This window comes from Psittacula echo, assembly GCF_963264785.1.
Source record: "Psittacula echo genome assembly, chromosome: 2".
Lineage (NCBI taxonomy): Eukaryota > Metazoa > Chordata > Aves > Psittaciformes > Psittacidae > Psittacula > Psittacula echo.
In genome coordinates, this window is record NC_137737.1 from 125,615,357 (window position 1) to 125,636,435 (window position 21,079).

At 35.7% G+C, this 21,079-nt stretch overlaps 1 protein-coding gene across 1 annotated transcript in view; it reads left to right on the top strand.

The window, feature by feature from the left end:
• PREX2 (phosphatidylinositol-3,4,5-trisphosphate dependent Rac exchange factor 2) overlaps positions 1-21,079 on the top strand; it is a gene marked incomplete at both ends in the record, with an annotated part of 169,388 nt that overhangs the window by 105,352 nt on the left and 42,957 nt on the right. Inside the window, 8 exons of the mRNA XM_080610600.1 lie at positions 2,456-2,635; positions 5,400-5,494; positions 7,528-7,610; positions 7,948-8,038; positions 9,286-9,414; positions 14,019-14,060; positions 16,609-16,826; positions 19,048-19,150. Of these exons, the coding sequence (XP_080466726.1) occupies positions 2,456-2,635; positions 5,400-5,494; positions 7,528-7,610; positions 7,948-8,038; positions 9,286-9,414; positions 14,019-14,060; positions 16,609-16,826; positions 19,048-19,150 (941 nt within the window). The remainder of the gene's footprint in view (positions 1-2,455; positions 2,636-5,399; positions 5,495-7,527; positions 7,611-7,947; positions 8,039-9,285; positions 9,415-14,018; positions 14,061-16,608; positions 16,827-19,047; positions 19,151-21,079) is intronic.

Genomic DNA, 21,079 nt, shown 5'->3' on the forward strand with positions numbered 1-21,079 from the left:
AAGAAGAGGATATAATAGTCTGTCTGTGTCTTGACAAACAGTTACTCAGGGGAAGATATTTTCAGAAGCTGAAATTGCAGTTCATTATGCTTGTTTCTTACTCTTTATTATTTTTTTGCAACAACAAAATACACAAGAAGTTACCAGAATGGATCTGCCCAAAGCCCGTTTTTGTTTTTGTTTTTGTTTTCGTTGAACTGGGAAGGCAAGAAAAAGCAAAAGTATAGATTAAACCTTGTCTTTAACTCACCTTCCAGGAGGCAGTGTTACAAGGTTTTCTTGGAACGGACTTTTTGTTTTAGGAATAGTTTGAATGATCTGCCATGAATTTGTCTAACCCCTTTTTGAACTCCTTTTGTATTTTTGTGTTCAGAAAATAAGTTTTACAAGTATGAAGCACTGATTTTCTAAGGTTTACATTTTCATAACATGTTTATTTTAGTATATGTTCAAGAACATGTATCGTTTAGTAGGTTGACTGAAACTGAACTGTGCTGCAAAATAGGGGCCCCATCTTTCTTCCTGCCCTCACGGGATCCTGCTACCTAGTGACTTAAGTGGTAGGGAAGAACTGCATTGAGATTTCACACAGATAGGAAGTATTAAGGCATCATGTAGCCCAAAAGATGTCTGTCTGGTGGATGGGTGGGTTTAAAGTCCAGTAAAATTATACCTTCTGTGATGTTTTTCTATACCGCAGTTACAGTTCAGATGAGTAACTTTTCCTGTATATACGATAAATACCTATCTATCTCTTGTTAGCTCTTAGCTAGAGAAAGTTATGCAGAAATGATGAAAGGATTTGCTAAAAAGCTTTACTTGTCATACTTGTTTCCCTAAAGTTAACGCCAAACCCTGTGTTAACATCTATCAGGTCATAATTTCAATGAAACCAAGGTTGATATACCATTTGAGGTATGTATTCATTGCTATACAGTCAACAGACAGCATTATAGGGAGAATTTATCCTATTTTGCGTTGCCGAAGTGTGGGGTTTCTTAATTTCTTTCTCAAAACTGTCCATTCCTGAGAGTCAGAAAATTATTTGTTTGTACTCGAACTTGTTATAGTTGAACATGGTGTTGAACACATTGTCTGTGTTTTGTATGCAAAAGGTCACTGCTCTCAGTCCAGAAACTTCAATGTTCAAGAGCAGCTTAGGATCAGGTTGTTTTCTGGTAGAATATCTTCGTCAAAGGAATAGAGAAGTGTATAGCTCAGTACTGAACTGTAGCTGAACAAACTTTAGTTTGTTAGGATTAAGAATGAATTACTTCAACTGGCAGAGCCCCACAAAATGAAGATGGAGCTTTAAACTACTTAAAATAAGAATTCCTCTTTTGTGTAATGTAACAATGCTAGTATGTGTGGTAAGAAATAAGACTAAAGGGAAGAATTCTGAATGCTACCCTTTAGTAACAATTAGGGCAGCATTTTTGTTTGCAAAATATGTGCATCTCCCATAGCTTCCATTCAAAAGTAAAAATTATGGGAAACAAAAAGTTCTAACATATGTTGGAATCCTGCCATGTATTTGGTAAAAAGTTTGCCAGTTGACTGTTCTGATAGCTCCTACAATAAAACTCTGCTACTGTGTCTAAGTACTTTACAGAAAAAAAACCAACTTAATCAGTGTCTTCTGATTTCAGGTAGTTAGATGGTAATTTTTGCAAGAAAAAAATGTTGCCTTTCATATCTAAATACTAATTTTAAAATGTCATTCTATGTAATAGAAATTAAAGGATGATTTCCCATTATAGCTATTCTGGTCTTTAAAATAAAGCAGAACATTTCAGTATGAGTTAATCACCCAAAAATATGAATCTTTTGCTTCCAGTACTTCTGCATTTTCTAAATGTAGCGGTCTGCCATGTTCTCTCTTCTTGACTGGGTGTCACTTTAATGCTCATCACAGAAGCTTGTAGATTAATAATCAGTTTTACTAGTGATAGTGACTTAGACTTTTTGTCAGGAAATACACAGGTAACGTTAATAAAGATTCTTAGAACACCTTTATTGAATAGCTTGCGATGCAGGCTGGCAAGCCTGGTACAGCAGTACTTGTAAGTATATATGCTTTTCATACAGATAGCTTCTTTGGTCTGTTTTCTTGATTTGTGCTGAGAAGCGCATGGTGCAAGTTTAAAAACAGTCATGTTAATATAAAATTTGACCCCAAGTGTTCAAAAATGTGCTGTATTTCTGCCCCAGCTGGAATCATTATCTTCATACCAGATTGAGTATTTGGTAATGCTAATGGATTTCACTGTTACACTTTTTAACAGCAGAATGCGTCACATTCTTCCACTTTTTCAAATAGATACGGACTGAATTAAGATCTCTTCACATATTATAGAATAGTAGTTGGAAGACATTGAGGAGAAATGTTATTCTGTGTTTAGCTCACGTTTGAAAGACATGAATTTATCTTTTTCTGTTTATTTTTTTTTCTCAGCCTTCTTTCTTCAATAACATATTCTCCCAAATCAGAACGTAAAACACCTGAGCCTTTAATGCCAGCAGACAGTGACAATGAAAAGGGAGAAAGGAATGGGAAGAAAGTCTGTTTCAGCATGACAGGTGATGAACAAGAAGATTCTGGTCATGATACTATCAGCAACAGGGATTCTTACAGGTAACTTTACTAATAATATTTTTATTTCTCAACTAAATCAAACCTGTGGGTTTTTACACTGTCAAGTGATTATGAAGACTGTCAGAATAGAATGATTCTGAGATTTCTAACGAAGGAATAACTAGCATCAAGAAACTTATTTAAGCTTTTTTAAAAATATTACTGACTAGATATTAAATCTCAGTATCCCTAATCTCTATAGGGTATCACAGCCAGAGCTGTAAAGCTTTATTTTGGATTACCTGTCTCATAAAACCCAGAAATAATTTCTATTATTATATTCCAACAACAAGCCAAATTATCTGCTATGGAAAGTAAGATGCCAGGGCCTCTATTCTTGCTGATCTAAAGAAAGAAAATACCTGTTTCTCAACATATATTGCTCACCTTCTTCCACTCTAAGTATCCATCATCTCATTTCAAATACAAAGAATTTACAAAGAAAACACGGAACATTTTGAAAAGGAAGGAGTAATTATAGGACACATAAGTCTTTTTAAAGATTATCTTCTGTTGCTTACAGGAATTGGTAAACTACACAATATAAAATCTAAATTAAAGTTTTAGCTGCAAGTAAAATAAGCGTTCATTATTTGTTCATTATCATGGTTCATTATTATGCTCAGAAAGTAGAATCTCAGTAGTGCCATCATGTTTCTACAGAACTGTGTGTTGCTGAGATCTCTTTCATAAGCTAATATTTAATTACTTCAGCATGGTAGGTAGGAATTCCGTCTCAAAGTAGAAATAGAAATATGCATGTAAATTTGAACAGAAACAAATGTAAAGATAATTTGCACAGATTAAATCCATCTTGTTCTAAGCATGATGAACACACAAGAAAAATGACTGAAGAGCATTTAGGGATTTCTGAAGGTTCACGATGTGCCAAACTGACTGTGCAGGAACAGCTTCAGTGGCCTGTGCTTGCACCAGATGGGGAGTTCCCCACTTGGCACAAGATTTGTATGTGTAGAAAGAAGGTGTGACTTAGTACACAAGCATCAATTTGTTCAAAATATTTTCTTTATTATGATTCTGGTCATTTATAGTCGATTCTGAATGATAAATCTAGGGTTCCATACACAGAATAGTAATAAAATCTGTGAATTTAGAACAATTGTTGGAGTGAGATTTATTTTGTTTCTTTGCTTAAATAATTACATTAGTCAGTACTTAATATCTTCAGATACCATTATAATGCCACTGTGATTATTAGAACTAGTAGGCTAATTTCAGCCATTAGAATGCTTTCATTTTGTGTTGTAGGTCTTATTCTAAACCTTACAATACTACACAATGAGATATCTAATACATCTATTGTGTTTCTTATTTTCCTGTGTTGTTTTTTTTTCTCATGCGTTGCACAGTCCAGTTTTAAATAACCTTCATCTCCCTTTGGAGACTTTAATAAGCGAGTAGAGTTAGTTAGAAAACAATTCTTAATAGCCAGACAGAAATTCTTAATGCTCCTTGGGACTGTTCACCCTCGGTTAGGAACATTTTGTTACTTATGTCTTTTCATCTACTTAATGGATATGATTGTAATTATATTGTATTGTTTTATTGAAAAGTTTTCCCTATTGACTTTACCTGGTTTTCTACAGGTCCAAAACTTACACCTAACCCAGGAAATGGAAGGCAGTATGCCAAAACTAGTTAAAGACTACTTCTGTAATTACAAAAATGAAAAAAACAAGGAGGGAGCACATTGGTACATGTATAACTGTAGCATTATATGTAAAACAGATATGTATGCCTCAATGAATGAATACATCCAATTCATAAAACCCAAATTGAGGTCATTATGTATAAATATCCTTTGGGTACACTTGCACGTTATCTTATATTTACTTAGGTTTTTAAGACTCCCTCTGCTGGATAATTACTTAAGCATTTCCTGCATTGAAACTAAATGATCTTCATGCAGCTTGATAACTGAAGGTTTTGAATTCAAGTTTATCTTCTTAGGATTTTTACATTATCTTCTTCAAATTGATCTTCTTAGGATTTAGTACAAAAGGCTAAGTTTTACTCTACTTATGCTGCAGAAGTAGGTATGTTTTCCATGATTTTCTGTACAGAACAATTCATTTTTGAGGGGAAAGAGCAGAAAAAATTACACATTTTAATCCTCAGATCTCCTTACTATACCAGTGTGGGTGATACTTTCTATGCATAGAAGTTTTCACTGAAGTAACAGATGTAAATTCTATTTAACAAAATGAAAAGCTGGAAAAGATGGGATCATAAACCCTATTTTGGCTGGCAGGGAAAAATAGTTTGTAATTTGAGCTTTGGTGCTCCTTGGATGGTCAAATCTCTTCTAAACGTGTTATGGACTCTAGTTTGCAAGTCATAAACCAGAGTATTTTGTCATTTGCATTAGCCACGTACTAGAAGTAAATAATTCAAATGTAGAGTTACAAAAATTTTTGAGGCCACAGTTACAAATACTATCACTCATATAAGAAAAGTTGTGGGGTTTTGCACTGAAAGTTCTATATTATCATTTGGAAGTACTTGTTCACATGCAAGGTGAAGGGAGACAGTTGAATCATCAGTTTTGGTAATCTGGTATGCTGAGTCCTAGCAGGGTTGCAAACTAGATGATAGCCTAAGTATGGGGATATTTACTGTTGATAAAGAACTGTACAGACCATCTCATCATTCCATTTAAAAGGGGAAAAGAAAAAGAACTTTCATAACTTTGATACAGAACCTGCGTTAAAGGACATGACTTTATTTCCTTTTTTTTTCCAAGCGATTGCAACAGCAACAGGAACTCCATTGCCTCGTTCACCAGCATTTGTAGCAGTCAGTGCAGTTCGTATTTTCACAGTGATGAAATGGATTCAGGTATGTTTAGAAAAGTCAGCTATGAATGTGTCATTGTCATCCGTTCCTTTTATTCAGGTTTTGGTTTTTTTTTTTTTTTTTTTTTTTTTTTTTTTTATGTGTCTGGCAGTTTTGTTGGTTTTGTTTTAAAAAATGCATCCTCCTTGGTAATAGAAATGTGTCATTTTGCTTCTGCCTAGCTAGTGCTGCACTGAATCCTTCTGTGAAAGAACGTCAACATTCCAGCATTTCTCTGAAGAGACTGAATTAGTTAGAGCTCTTAGAGTCATTGCTTTTAATCACTTTAATGCTTTGACCTTGACAGTGCTTTTTATTGCACAGAGTAAGGATCATTTTAGGTGAGCGTGGAACACTCTCCCAGCTTGTGTCAGCCCCCAGACGGCAGGATATGGCTGTGTATGTTTGTAGGAAGGAATGTGAGACCAGATAGAAGCACATTCTTGTTTATGCCATGACAAATTGAATTTAAATAAATGCAGCTGCTGATAGGAATGAGATGGAATTTAACAGCATGAAGCACAAGGTCATATACTTAGGGACTAATAGTAAAAAATGTTTGCTCTAAGTTGAGAATTTATAATTTGGGAATGATTTAGGAAAAGAAAGAACTGGGCATATTAGTTGCGTATGAGCCACCAGTGAGACCTGGCCTTAAAGAAGGCAAGTTTTACTACTGGTTGTACCAGGAGAAGTATTTTCAGTTGGGACGTGCAAGTATTAATGACATTATGCATGGTATCTGACATACCTTGTGAATAATGCAGTTCTAGGCAGCTACATTCCGGAAATGATACGTGCTTATAGAGCTGAGCAGTTAGAGAGGAAAGGATGAAGGACATAAAGAACTGTTAATAAAAAAGGAGACCAACTCTTTTGGTCTGTACGTCCAACTTATATGCACTTGTGCAGTATCAAGCTAAAGTACTGAGCTATCCAAAAGAATATGTTTATGCTAGCCAAGTGCAGATACAGTGTTCAAGTTGATAAATACTGCTGCTCAGTGAAACTCCCACTCTTCTGATTCAATTTTCTCCTAGTTCCCAAGCTAACCTGGTTAACTCCAGATCAGGGCCTTTTGACACCGTGCTCCATCTGTTGCAATTAAGATCCTGTGAAGGTTTATAAGGCTTATAACTACTGCCTGTAAGGACATCTAAAGGAGATAAAAAAAAAAAAAACCACAAACCCAAGGAAAGAAAAGTGCTATTTAAGTGCTTCACTGACATGAGAAAAATGAGTCTAGATTGACCATGAATAAATTTGGATTATAAATTATCAAGTGGCTACTTCTTATCTGTCACTGCAACAGCAAGGAGAAAAACCAGTTCTAAGCTCAATTTTTCACAGCATTTGAAGAAGTTCAGGTTGCATCACCCATTGTCTGAGAGAGCAAGTGAGTGACAGCAGTGACCTAGGAGAGTCTTTCTCCTTTGTATTCTCTTAAGAAATGATGTTGTATATACTACTAAAAGCTTCATATCGAATACAGGATTTGCATGCTGTATTTTTTTTTTTTAATTACTAAAATCTCAGAACCATTTAATTACTAAGAAGATAAAGATTGTGAATTGTCTGTAGAAATTTATTTAAATTTTTATCCCTATAAAAGTTTTATGGTGACTGCATTTCAGTGACTTTGTGGTCTGCTGTATTAGGTTCACAGTACTTAGCCATTTAGTCTGGTGTTTAGGATGTTTTCCAGCATAGAAGTATTGTGTGCTGTGGTCACAGAATGGTGGAGATCTGAAGTAACCTCTTGAAATTATCTAGTCCAATAGCCCTCTCAAGGAGGGTCATATAGAGCACGCTGTCCAGTACCATGTCCAGTTGGGTTTTGAATATGGTCCATTCTCTAAGAGCTATTTCTGTAATATCAAGTGACTACTAAATGCTAAATGCATGGGGAGAACAGTAACTATAATCCTGAAAGCTTAAGCGTCAGTCTGTGTGCAAAGCAGATTATCTAAACCACAAAGATTTTGGAAAATATGCTGAAACTTCTAAACAATTTTCCATTTTAAAATATTTTTCAGGCGACGAACTTCCCATAAGTGTTCGAATCTCCCATGATAAACAGGACAAGCTCCATAGCTGTTTGGAGCATCTTTTTGGTCAAGTATGAAATTATTTTTCTTGGCTTAAATACTAATGTCCATATTTGAACTAAGATGTCTTTAGCAAGTACTTCTTTTTCTTTTTACTCTTGCTTTCCACTGTTTACTAGGATGGTATGTATTTACTCATTCTCCTTCAGTTTTCTGTAAATAGTTCAAAACTGCAGATTAAACAGATCCTTAGGTTTAGTCTAACATTCCCTAGCTTGTTACTTTAACTGGAGCTATTAGGTAGGAAAGAATCCAAAGCTGCTCTTCCATAGTCTGCATTTCTTAAAAAAAGAATTTCTAATTGTTGCTGTAAAAACCATCTTTCTCACAGAACATTGATCCCAACAGGTTGATTCAATTGTCAATCTTCTGAAAGGACCAGCTGTGATGAGGGCCTTTGAGCAGACAAAATACTTTACACCAGGTCGAGGCCTCCAAGGTAATATTTAATTCTGTCTATGAGAATCAAAAGGCAGCTTGAAGGGTACATGGATATGGCTATCTACTCATTGAGCTGAGTGTTAAGGAAGTGGTTTTTCTTAATCTTGGCCTATTCTGCAGTAATTGATTGTTGACATTCTTGTTAAATAGGTCTTAGTTGGAAACTGGCTTCTTATACTTTTGTTGCACAACATATGAAAGAACTACAGGTTTGTTGGAACATGAACTTTAAATTAGTTAGATTCTGAGCTGACTATAGAATTACACAGGTTTTTGAAGCAAGAAACAGGTTTTATATATTGCAGGTGTTTTCATTAAATTTTTGTCTCAACTACTGAAGCCATTTCTGACCTATTTCATTACTAGTGTCAGGTTTTTATTATTCTTTGTAGGTATATTACTTGTGAAGTTGACTTATAAGTAATTTGCAAATGTAAATTTTTAGTTATAGTAATATTTATGCCAAATATGTTTGTGTATTATTTATTGCTTAAAAAAAAAATCCTGTAATTTCAGGTACCCCTCTCACACTCATGTAATTGCTAAATTCTAAATGTATAAATAGTTATCTGGTGGTAGTCATAAGATTGTGATGAAAAATGCAAAAGACTTTTCAGTGACCCGAGTTTGGTTTGGTTTTGGTTGGGTTTTGTTGTTGGGTGTTTCGGTGGGGTTTTTTTGTTTGTTTGTTTGTTTGTTTGTTTGTTTTTTAATATGTATAATAGGTTTGATCATTATTTTATTGATCCTTCATGTGTGTTTTTGGCAAAGAAAACTAATTTTAGATGGCCAGAGAGTGCATCTTTGGCTTTTATAAACCACTAAAGTTCCACTGAAGTCAACAGAGCAGAATTACTTTACCTCAATTATCTGGTTTTACAAAGCCTGAAAAACGTCCTCCTCACTGAAATTGCATGGAAGACCACATACCCTCCTCTTTTTCTTGTTTCTCTCTTTATTTTTTTCTCTTTCTCTTTTTATTGATTCTCTGATTAAACTAATTTTGCCTCTGAAAGGCTCTTTCTATCTTACTTATGTACCTGGTTCAGAAGTATCATGTTTGGGAATGCTCCTTTTGATTAAGTAGGGAGCTTAGATAGCTGTAGACCTATCACAGTAGTTTTAACTAGAGTTAAGTAAGTTGGCAACTACTTGAGCTGTGAAAATATTTAAGAAAAAATAATGTCTTACTGTGGCTTTCTCTGGAGGGTTCAGCAGAAAAATATTATTTTTGTCCTTGCTTAGAGTTTCAGCAGGAAATAGAACCAAAGCTTAACTGTCCAAAGAGGCTACGACTCCACATCAAGCAAGACCCTTGGAACCTGCCCAGCAGCGTCCGGAGTCTTGCCCAGAATATCAGAAAATTTGTTGAAGGTTAGTAAGAACAACATGACCATAAATAAACACTTCATTAACGATACAGAGCCTGGGGAAGGGAAAAGATACAACTGCTTCATGTTGCTGCTAGGCAAGCTTTGCTGGACACAGTATAGTTTATGGGGAATGTCTGAATTTCAGGACTTTCTTGTGTTCTTAATAGCAAGGTTAGTGAAGTATGTATCAGCTGTCTCATGATCACCCTGTTGGCTTTGGATACCAAAGAGAAAATCGTCTCTTCTGACAAGTGAAAACCAATGTAGCATGTGCTGTGTTATTTCAGTTGCTGCTAAAGTGTGGTGGGCTTGACTAGTTTGTCATAAAACTTCATGAGGCTGATTTACCAAAATGGGCTTTCCTTGAAATTAAACTCTCTTCTGCTGTCTTGACTGAAGAAGAAGACTCTACAGGACAGCTTTTGTCAGATGTTATTCTTATCTGTCACTGATATGGAATCATTATCCTTCTAAGATTGTGCTCCTTATTCTGTCATGAAGCCAAACCTCTTGCACTGGTTTTCACTTGCTCCATCACAACTGCTCCTATCACTCCACCTCCCTCCCTAAAAATTACCTAGTAGTCTGCTCCTCTTCACCACCAAATGACAATGTGAGCTGGGTTTTTCTGTTCTCTCTCCTGGCTTGATAATAAAGTAACTGGGGTTTCATCTCCAGAAAATTCTGCCTATAGCTTCTGCTTTATCTCCTGTGCTGTTTGAAACAGAAATAATGAGCAAAATTATTTTTATAAAACTTTTCACCAGGAATCTACATGGGAAGAAAAACTTGTGTCATGTCTAGCTTTAAATGATTTGTGTGTATGTTTAGTTGCTTTTGTTTTGTTCGCTAGTTTTCATGGTGTCCCATGGAGAAACTGCTGAATTTCAGATCACTGGAAAAGAACTTTGTGATAGTTTCAATAAGATAAACCTCCACAAACCAAATGGCCAAAGCAAACAAACTTCTGCTCCTCTGACTTTTGGTGTTTCTCATTTCAGATACAATCGTATTTTAAGAGCCTGGGTTAGAAAATTATAAAAACAACCACAAAAATATCTCCTGTTTTTTGAGTCAGTCACAGTGGGTTGACACTCAAATACTAAGAATTCTTCTTTTAGTTTCATGGTGGCTGTCACTAAGTGAAAAATGAATAAATATTTTTGGGTCCGTTTTAATACAGGTGTATCTTCAGCGTAAATGAAATTATATTCAAGCATTAATCATGGTTTCTTTCACAGTTCAGGAGGAATAGAAATGTGTCTTTAGCAGTCAGTCCTTCATTGCCCTTCTTGCAAAGCCAAGCCTAGCAGGCTGGTTTCACATAACTTCTTTGCCTGTAAATAGAATAAACTTAACCCATTTCAATATTGGTCATATACCCTTAATATTGAGCTGAGGTTACTCGGATAAATTTGGGTTGAAATCTATAACAGAATATTGTGGGAGAGTTCAAGAAGGTCCAAATGGCTTGCTGCCTCTGTAAAATACAAAACCTCCTATTTTTACAATATGTCTCTAACATAATGGTGATACTTATCGGAAGGAATCTTGGTGTTCACAGAACAGTAATAGTATAGGCATTATCTAGTATTTTTGAAATTAGGATTAAAAAGGTTTTCTCTGTTAATAAATGACAGTAATTAAGTTTATTGCAACTGTCATGCTTGTCAATGGTGCATGATTCAGAAAGCTGAATAGTAAAAGGCATTAGTCTTGTGCTGTTCAAGGACAGCACAAGCTTTGTCTTACTGTCTCTCATCACTGTGTCTCAGAAGTTGTCTGCTAGTTTTACATATTCTTGGCTCTCCCATTCCATTTGAGCTACTGTCAGAGATTTCTAACAACTGTCTTCTGTGCCATTTCCTTAACCAAACACATGGGTTTACATGTAAAATTATCATCTTAGGTTGTTTATTGTCCATTAGTCTTTACAGCTCTCTATTCTCTTGTTTTGTAGATTTTTTTTTTTTTATTTGATTCCTATTCCACACCACCACCCCAAACTGATATCAGTAATTCTTGGTTCTGAGAGGTACTCTGGAGAATCTTGATTCACATCTTCATTGCAATTTATATTTTAATATATAAATTTGTATATTAAATTTGTACCCTGGATAAATTAAACTTGAGATACAACTACCAGCTGGATCTAACTGAAATCAGATGAGGAAGAAGTAAGGTTTGGTGCAGGAGAGAGCAGTAGTTAGGGCAGGAATTCAGTGGTCACCGAACAGAGAGAGAATGTAAGTACAGGATTCTGGATGTACATGAGATATGTAACATGAGAATCAGAAAGCACTAGAGGAAAAGCTGAAGAATGACTTGAGTAGCAACCTGGAAAACAAGAAAGATGTTTGGAAAGAAAAGGACCCTTCAGAAGGAAAGTGTTACCAAAACCGGCCATAACAGCAGAAGGGTGTAAGTGAACAAAAAGGAGGAGAAATTTCTGTAGTTGCTTCTTCCCAAAGAATAAAAGGTAAGATTTGGTTTCAAAAGAGACAAGTCAGATTTCTAGTCAGCTAATCACATAACTGCATGAGGAAGTGCAGTATTTTGCTTGCACAGTAATTTTAAATTTAAACAAGAAATACTGTGCAATTGAGAAAGTTCACATCTATTTTAATTTAAGTTAAAAGTGAGAAGTGAAGCACCCTTTCAGGCATTACAAGTATAAAAAATATATTTCAACTTAAATCATAAAACATGCAGTGCAAATCTCAGTCTTATTTTGGAAATATTTTCAGATGTGTGAAACAAAATAAAATTAAATCTAGCCTTTACTGGCAAAAGATTAGAATAGCAGAATAAGATTATTAAACAAACAAACAAAAAAACCACAGAAGAATGTTCAAGACTAAAAGAAATTGAAGGCATCTTGCATTACAAATCATATAACCTAAAATTAAATTGTTAGGTAGCTATTCCTTTCCTGTGTAGCAAGAAGGGGTGAAAACTTCCATTGTATTTGGAATTTGTTGAAAAGCAAATAGTTGACATCCAACCCCAGATAAGTCTCTACTTATACAAAAAAACCTAAAAATACTGTTTTGCCTGTCGGTATGTTTTGAAATGGAGAAGACTTACTGCAATGATAAGGGAGAGCTGCAGTGTCCTGTAATTTTCCCATAAGCAGGAAATCATTGTATATAATACCTCAAATGCCTTTGAATTCAGAGATCCACCAAATCTGATATAAATCAAGCTGCAGGTTATAGCCTCAGTGTATCTAAATTCTTCAGAGAAAAGCTCTATTTCTCTATAGAAATCAGTATTTTCAGTTACTAAGCTATGTTCAGACTCCAAGATGCCATGTTATAAATGTCTGTAAGTGGGGTTTTGTATTTGTTTGGTTTTGCGTTTTCCCCAAAAGACAGAAGGCTAAGGAAAGACCCATCTCCCAGCAATTTTTGAGCATAACCAGTAATTTAAGGTGTTCTGATGCTTGTATTCGAGATACCGAGGGCATGCGTTTCAGAAGCATAGGCACTGCCAGTTCTTTTCACAGTGTGTGTGTAGCATGGATGAAGATTAGGCTTGAAAGGTTTTCTTCTGTTTTTAAGCATAGTCACCTTTGGGAAAGATTCTGTCTTTTCATAGATATGCTCAAGTACACACAGAATCCAGATTGTGATGTTGATACAGTCAGCTCCAACGTCAGTTCCATCATCTGATTTGTATTCAAATTTCAAACAATTCAGATTTCAAGCTTATTGTAAGGTTGGTTTTAGTATTGTCCTATGTTCATATACCCTGTAGCAGCTCTACTGGCCCACTGGCCAGGGCTTGAAATAGGGCTGCACGGAAAATTGGGTTTGTGAAATAAAGTTTGGAAAGATGCAAAAGTATGTGAAGTAGCAGTGTATTCCTTCAGGCAGTTACTGTAGGACAGCTGATGTGCTGGAAGTTTGACCTTCTCTAAGGTTATGGGAGGTTTTTAATCTGCCAGTTCCTTGCCGTGGTGGTTTTAACTCATTTAGATTTGTGCTCTGTCTCATATGTGGTAGAGGGGAAAAATCATTTCCTTCAGCCTTCATTACTTTAAGAAACCCCAGTCCCTAAAAACAAAAGAAAGAAAAAACCAAAAATAATTTAAAAAAAGTAAAGAGGTATAAAACCAAATTTTGGTCAGTGTAAATTAAGACTTTTTTTTAATCTGTACTTCTTACTTCTTAGATTAAGTGAAAAGTAATGAACCAAAATAAAATCCTGAAGGCTGAGAATAAAGTGAAATGGTGTTTGATTTTTCCTGGATGCTTTGGTATATATTGAAATAAGGATAATGGAACAGGAGAGGCAAAATAAAAAAAGAAAGAATTGGGGTAGTGTGGGAATCAATTTTAAGAGTGGAATTCTTCATATATGGACTTCCACTGGCTAGCTGTATGGGTTCTGAGATAATAGCTGCTTCTTCATGTGTCTTTCCCAGCCTGGTGCATTTGATTATTGTCAATTTTATCAAATCATGTAAAATTACTGTTTTGTAGGTATAAATCAGGGTTGCCTGCACAGGAAGGTGGAGTTAAGGCTGGTATTAAATTATTATTGTGAAAACACTTTTAACCATGACCTGAATCCTCAATGTTACTTTTTTTTTTCTTTAAGAGGTGAAGGCACGAATCCTCTTGGCGCTTCTTGAATATACAGGTAATTTTGCTTTTTTGGGAGTGGGGAAAGTGGGGAATGGTTTGTGGTTTGGGGTTTTCTGCTTTTGGACAGAATACTGTGTTTAGTGAAAGAGAAAAAATCTTAGATGTGATAACCTGATAATCGACAACTTTACCCTTGTGTTTACAGTGAGGATTCCTGAAGAACACAGCAATTCCAAAGATACTTCTGCCAAACATTGCACGTTCTTTTAGCTTTTTAATGCAAAAATACCTTCTCTGGTCATTTACTGTGGATCTTGGCAGATGAAGTAACTACTATCACTGAGCTTGTTCACAGTGCTTCTGCTGTCTTTCTTCTGTTGTGCTTTTTCCTATTTGCTATCTTTTTTCTTTTCTATCTCCATCTCTCTATCTCCATGCTTACCTTACTATTGTAACTCAAACCTTTCCTTTTATTTATTTATTTTATTTTTTTTAGAGAATATATACATTTAAGTCTCTCCTTTTTGGAAGGTGTCTGATTATTCTGTATGTTATTCTGCCATCACCCCAAAAAGCATACAGGTTCAAATACACAAAATTGGCATGTTTGTCTGTAAAATAAATACCGGTAAATCAGTATTTAGAGAAAAATACTTAGGGCAGCAGATTCTCTACTGTTTAGGTGCATACGTGTTCAAGTAAGTGGTCACATTTGACTGTAAAAGGCTGTCAGATTTCTTCCTAATATCATAAAAGTTCTTAGTAATTTCTCAGATGTTCTAAAATAAGAAATGACCTAAGAAAATACCTCAGACCTTATTTTTTCTTTTAAAGCAGTTTTCCCTTTCATAAGACTGTAAATTCTATTATTTATTTTCTATAAAAATCCTTTTGTAAAAAGAGCCCAAAGTGATCTTGTATGCAGTATCTGATGTTCAAGCAGTATTAAATGAGGTGCTGGAGACACAAGAGGGCTGCTTCAGAAGCAGGAAGAATGGGAAGGCACTGAAAGTCAGCTGCTGTTAGACAAATAGGGATAAAATTGAGCAAAGTGGGGAGAGAGAACGTATGTTGGGCTCAAATCCCTGAGCACTGCTGTGACATTGGAAGGTTTTTGACATGGAGAAGCCAGTGGGATTTTTGAAGCTGGAGATGGGTGGAGGTTTTAAAGATGCAGATTCTGTCATTAGTGGATTCTGCACAACTCGAGAGGTTGAAGAGAGGGGTTAATTTTCAATAATCAAAACAGAAAGCAGTGAGTCATAGTGCAGAAGCAGGTAGTGGTTAGAGTGTTTATGACAAATATTCCTCAATTCCTGAGAGGCTGGCAAATGAAATCAAAATGATGATAAAAGAGTGGTCACTGTTACAAGTAGTAGAGGAGAAGATTGAAGAAGATCTCAGAAGGAAAACAGGCAGAATGGATTTGCTTTGAGGAATAGTTGAGTCCAAGAAAAGCATATTTTTAAAGTCAGTATTAGTTTTGTGAGTACAGAATTATTTCTGCTGACTTATTCAGTCATATAAAGTCTTGCCAGCTCCTTGGGGAAGGTAGAAAAGGAGCCAAGCTTCCTAGAGGCAGAGGAATCACGAAGTGAGGGCAAAGATTTTAGGTTTTGGAAAGACCTCAGTATCACCTAATCTTCTCTTGCTCTGAGAAAGATTAAGTCTACCTATGCCATTTGTGATTGATGCTTGCCTAACAGCTCATAATGATAAAAATACTTGAAGACCTTCAGGAAAGAGGGGAAGAAGGAAGTACTGAATATTTATCACCACAATTCTGTGCTTTATTGAGAACATGTTTTCCTTTCTAACTCTTTTGACCTTTAGCTAACCTCATGCCTGTGCCCTCCAGAATAAATTGGTAGGTTAGCTAGTCTGTATTTTAAATCAGCTGCTAATGATTCCATAGACTTTCTACCTAGGGACGTGTCCTGGACTTTCCTGACACCATAAATCTCTGCTGCTTCCTTTGTATGTGAAGCTGCTCTGTGCTTATTTTATAGGTTTCACATTCATATATACATTATATTTGGATTGATTGTGATTCTGGTAGCAACACTACTATATGCCCTGTTTCCAGTTTAGCGCAGGCAGTCTTCATCTGCCCTACTCAGCTGGTAGCTGTGGAGTTGACCAGGTGATTCAGTCGTATTAAGAGCTTCTGGCTATCCTTGCTTTCCTCTGAAAAGTAAATGGTTTTGTGCCCAGCTGGTTTTCACATTGCAGCAAAGAGATCTGACTCGCATCTGTCACCTTGTAACATCCAAAGTACATAGAATCTATGGCATATACATTAACAACTATAAAATAAACACCCATTGTTTATGGAGAACTATTTTAAATTCCAGATTTTAAATGGATTTCTATATAAAATATTTTCTATATAAAATAATATAAAATAATCCTTTAATGTGGAAAATGGCAGTTTTGGTCGTGGAGTGCTATTTACCAGGAATAGCATTAGGCTGTAATCTTGTAATTTGCATTAAAAAGACTTTTTTTTCAACAAAGAAAAGAATTCCAGCCCAGTTCCTATGCTGTTAATTAATCTTATGCTCAGTTTTTGCTTTTCCTCTTTTGGCTTTTACCCATCACAGATAGTGAGATACAACTGAGACGAGACATGGTCTTCTGCCAGAGCCTAGTAGCCACAGTCTGTGCTTTTTCAGAGCAGCTAATGGTGGCCTTAAATCAGATGTTTGATAACAACAAAGAATATGAAATGGAGACGCTGGAGGCCAGCAGAAGGTGGTTGGAACAAATAGCAAGTGCAGGTCTTCTGCTTCATTTCCAGTCCCTGCTTTCACCTAACCTGGTAAGAGCCCTCGTGTGACACACTTGGTCACAGCCCGTGTTTGTTCCCTGAACCAGGGGCATGGTTAAACAGTCTTAGTTATAAATGGGGTTTTCAGTGTCCTTAGTGCTTAGCTTGTTGCTTAATTAGCTGCCATTTGGAAAAAAAAAGTGATTTAGATAATTACAGATATAGGAAGTGTTTTGTTTGTGATATGGGAAATACGTTTTCCACTAAGACATTATTGTGTTTGTTTTGTTAGCAGATAGTGAGTTTACCCTTGACTTCCCACTGCTATTGTAGCTGTTCCCTAGGAGGCAGTGTAGTATTGGGTGATAACCAGAACATCAGTTTCCAATCAGCAGAAATGCAAGATAAATAAAATACCTGGTTTGGATAATTTCATCACCCCCTCACCCAAAACCCAACAGGTCTGTAGTAGTTGAAGGACTAGACATGCTTGTCTGTTTTGCCTCTCTCATGGGGCAAATTCTCATAGCCTGCCAGGGGGATTGGAAATCTGCTATTTCTTTACAAGGCTTGGTGAAGAGCCATGGCTTAAGAAACAGTTAAAACAGGGACATGGCTTTGTAGCCCTCTAATCCCCAGTTATCCAAAGTGCTTCTTCACCTATTTAAGCTGCTTCTCACACTAGACTAGTTCCTGCTAACCTGAAGAACTGTGAAGCAGTCTGTGCAGACTGCTCTGTGGCAGTCTTCTCAACCTCTAGAGTTGCTCACTGCAAACAACTGATTTCATACATCATGATGTATAGAAATCCATGCAGATAACAGATGATGTTCCTTAGTGCCAGAGGTCTTCCTTCCTTGTCTTGTTATCTTGTCAGCAAATTGCTGACCTGATAAACTTTAAAATCAGAAGAGAATAAAAATAAAGGTATTTCCAAAATAAAGTTATTTCTAAATCATAAAGTTTTTTAGTCTGTGGTATTGGTGGAGAACATTGACTTGAGCTAGTGTGAGAACTCACAGGTAGTTGAGGTATATACGTGGGTTTGTGTGGGACAGGGTATGTTTTATGTGTTATTTTAAACAAGGGTATTTGAAGGAAATTGTACTCATTATGGCCATAGTTCAGTAAAGAATGAGCAGTTGTGTAAAGATTTCTCATGTCATTGAATGGTTTTCAGACTATTCTGCTGATAAAACTGCTCTCTCCATAGAGACTTCGTAAATTGAACCAGGAGACAAATATTTCTAGAAGATTTGCATTTTCATAAATACAAGGAGGAATGCTATTTCAGTATGTTGATCAGGAAAAATCATGTGGGATTTTTTTTTGCCTCTCTATAATTCAGTAAACTATAGTTTATTCTCATTTTATATGCAGCTAGTTTGTTAGTCTTTGCCTTCCTACTTTTCCAGTTCTTAGAGGAGGAAAACTGCATGCCTCAGATTTCCATTTGGCTTCTGCAAACCTCAGGTGCTAGGGGAGAGTTGCATGAAGAATAGTATTACTTCAAGTGATTATTGACTTCTGCTATAATTGCTCTGCATATTTGACTCAAGATAACTGTACTTGCAGATTAGTATTTTCCTTTTCAAAAGTCCAGTGAAATGTCCTGAGAAGTTAGTAATTTACTTCCGGAAGGTTTTTTTGTTAAATTAGTCTGGATCTCTCTATTTAGCTCAGGAATGCACAGTGAACCACATGTGCAAATCGGTGTATTGATGTATCTACATACTTGGTTTGCATCTAAAGTGTTGTAGGTAAAGGTGCAAGTGACCCTGAGCTGTAGTCATTCTGAGCTACTGGTTCGGTTACTGGTGCTTAGAGTGGACACAATGAACTCTCAGCTGTTGTTCATAAATGAAATGCTAAAGGTATAGATTTTTTTTAAAGAAAATTGTGAAAAGGAAGAATTTTGTTTTTGCATTTCCCCTCTTAATTTACAAGCTAGACCTGGTGTCAAGACGAGGGGTTGAAGTCTGGTGTCTTACATAAAGAATAATTTCAGGATCATTTGATTAAAAGCCATGAGAAGTAATGGTAGATATATATTACCTATTAATTTACTATGTGAAATGATAACATTCATTTTAATGATCTTGGATTAGTAATACCTGAATACCAGTGGAAACAAAGATAATTACAATTTCTAAGAGTGTATTAGTGAAATGTTGTGCAACATTTTGTAATTACTTTTATGTCCTGCTCTCATATTGTTTCTGATAGGGAAAACATCTGGCTGAAATGACCGTTTCACTTTTGCCTTTTTTAGGCTGATGAGCAAGCCATGCTAGAAGATACACTGGTTGCACTGTTTGACTTGGAAAAAGTTACTTTTTACTTCAGACAATCAGAGCCAGAACCCCAAGTTGCAAGTGAGTAATTATAATTAATATCTGTTCTTTACAGTTCAGAAACATTTTCTGTATTTGTAACATTTTACTCTTAGAACATTACCTTCCCACAGGGAATATTATATGATTTGGGATTATGGAGAATTAGTAAATCTGTAGTGCTCCTAATACTCCTAGATACCCTGAAATACAACTAACATCAGTGACAATGCAGAATCATTATCTGGTAATGTCAGTAACCTTGGGGGTCAAAACTGTTTGCTTAACTGAATTTTCCACTGGGAGTATGTGACTGCATCAGGAAAGTCCCTGGAAGTTCTACTTGTTATTGAAGAGTTATGTGCAAAATAAGCTTGAAGATCTTAATAGAGAAGTGCCATTAAGATGATATGGAGAAGCGTAAAAAACATTTTGTTTTCTCATCTGAAAGACAAAGTAGATCTTGGAAGAGTTCCTTGAAAGGAGATGGCAAACAGTATTAGGATAGCTTTGAATTATGCAAGAAACTTCCTCTTGGAAAACATGGTGGTGCAGACGATCAGAGTCCTGAACCCTGCCTCACAACGTTTGTGCAGCTCACAGGAAGTGACTGTCTTTGCAGTCTTCTGTTTATACCCTTCACTTGTTTTCTGCCACTCCTTTATTAATATGTTTTCAGCCAGTAGAGATTTTCCTGCAGTGAACTTTGTTTAGTGAGCAAAAAGCCCTCATTTTTCCCTGGGTCTTGTAACTCCCCTGGGAAGGGAGGAAAGCATGTCTGCTTCACATCAAGCTTTTCCAAAACAATTCCCTTGCCGCACTGAGACCACACATGAGAGAACTTCTGCAGTAACCAAAACCAGAACACAGAAAGCTCCTCCACAATGCTGCCTGTGCTCTAAGGAATTCAGTAGTGCAGAGCTGGTAGTCAGGTTAGAATTAGCCTATACAGGACCATATGTATTTCTGTATAATTCAAGTAAGGGCCGTGTTCAGAGTGTTTGTCTTCAAAAGAAACCCTGCCAAGCCAGGTAACAAAATGGAACCAGAGTTACAGGGCCTCTTGATGGGGATTTAACCCTATGCCTATGTTATGAACTGTTCTTATTGCTAAATCTTCCAACTGAGGTGTCTGTGCTAAAACAGAGATAAATGAAAGTCTGTGTATTCTAGGGTTATAATAAATCCTGTATTTCCTTTTTGTTTCCTTATTTGGTTTATTAATCCTGACTGTGGTTACATAAGACTAGAAACTGGTAAATTTCTTTTTTTTTTTTTTTTTTTTATTTATGATTCTGCATAATCAATAGAAATAGAAATCAATAATCATAATCAATAGAAATCAAAAGAAAATAAAGTTGTCTTAAAAAAAATTGTGAGAAATTGGGGTTTGTTGTTTGGTTTTGTTTTGTTTTTTTTTTTTTTTAATCTTTTCCATTTAGGTATAAAATAATTTATGCACACAGTGTAAAAACTTCATAACAATTTTATTAATGCAAATCACTAAATTTTATTGTTACTGCTTTCAGCTTGGAGACCTATGAATGGAAACTTAAACAGGAAATATATACAAAGCTTAAATTGAAATAAACTGACTTCCTCTGAGAGATTCAGTTAAATAGAAAATTTTCATCAGCTTATGCTAAAGCTCATTACATGTTAGTCATCTGGCATAACACACTAAATGTATGCTGGGGAATCACTGTAACAGCAAAATGATTCCTTTAGTTGCCCTGAACTCTACACCAATTGATGTTTTATGACATTTAGCTTGTCAAAGTGTAGTGAAATATGCTCTTCCAGTTTTATCTATTCTACCATAACACATTGGTTTTCTTAGTTGAGTCTTGATTTTTGATAATAATATAATAAAATACAATTTTAATATATAAAATATAGTTTTTAATAATAATATGCTGTTAGCTACTGTATATTTACTTGTGTTCTATCCCACACAAGTCTGAGGAAAAT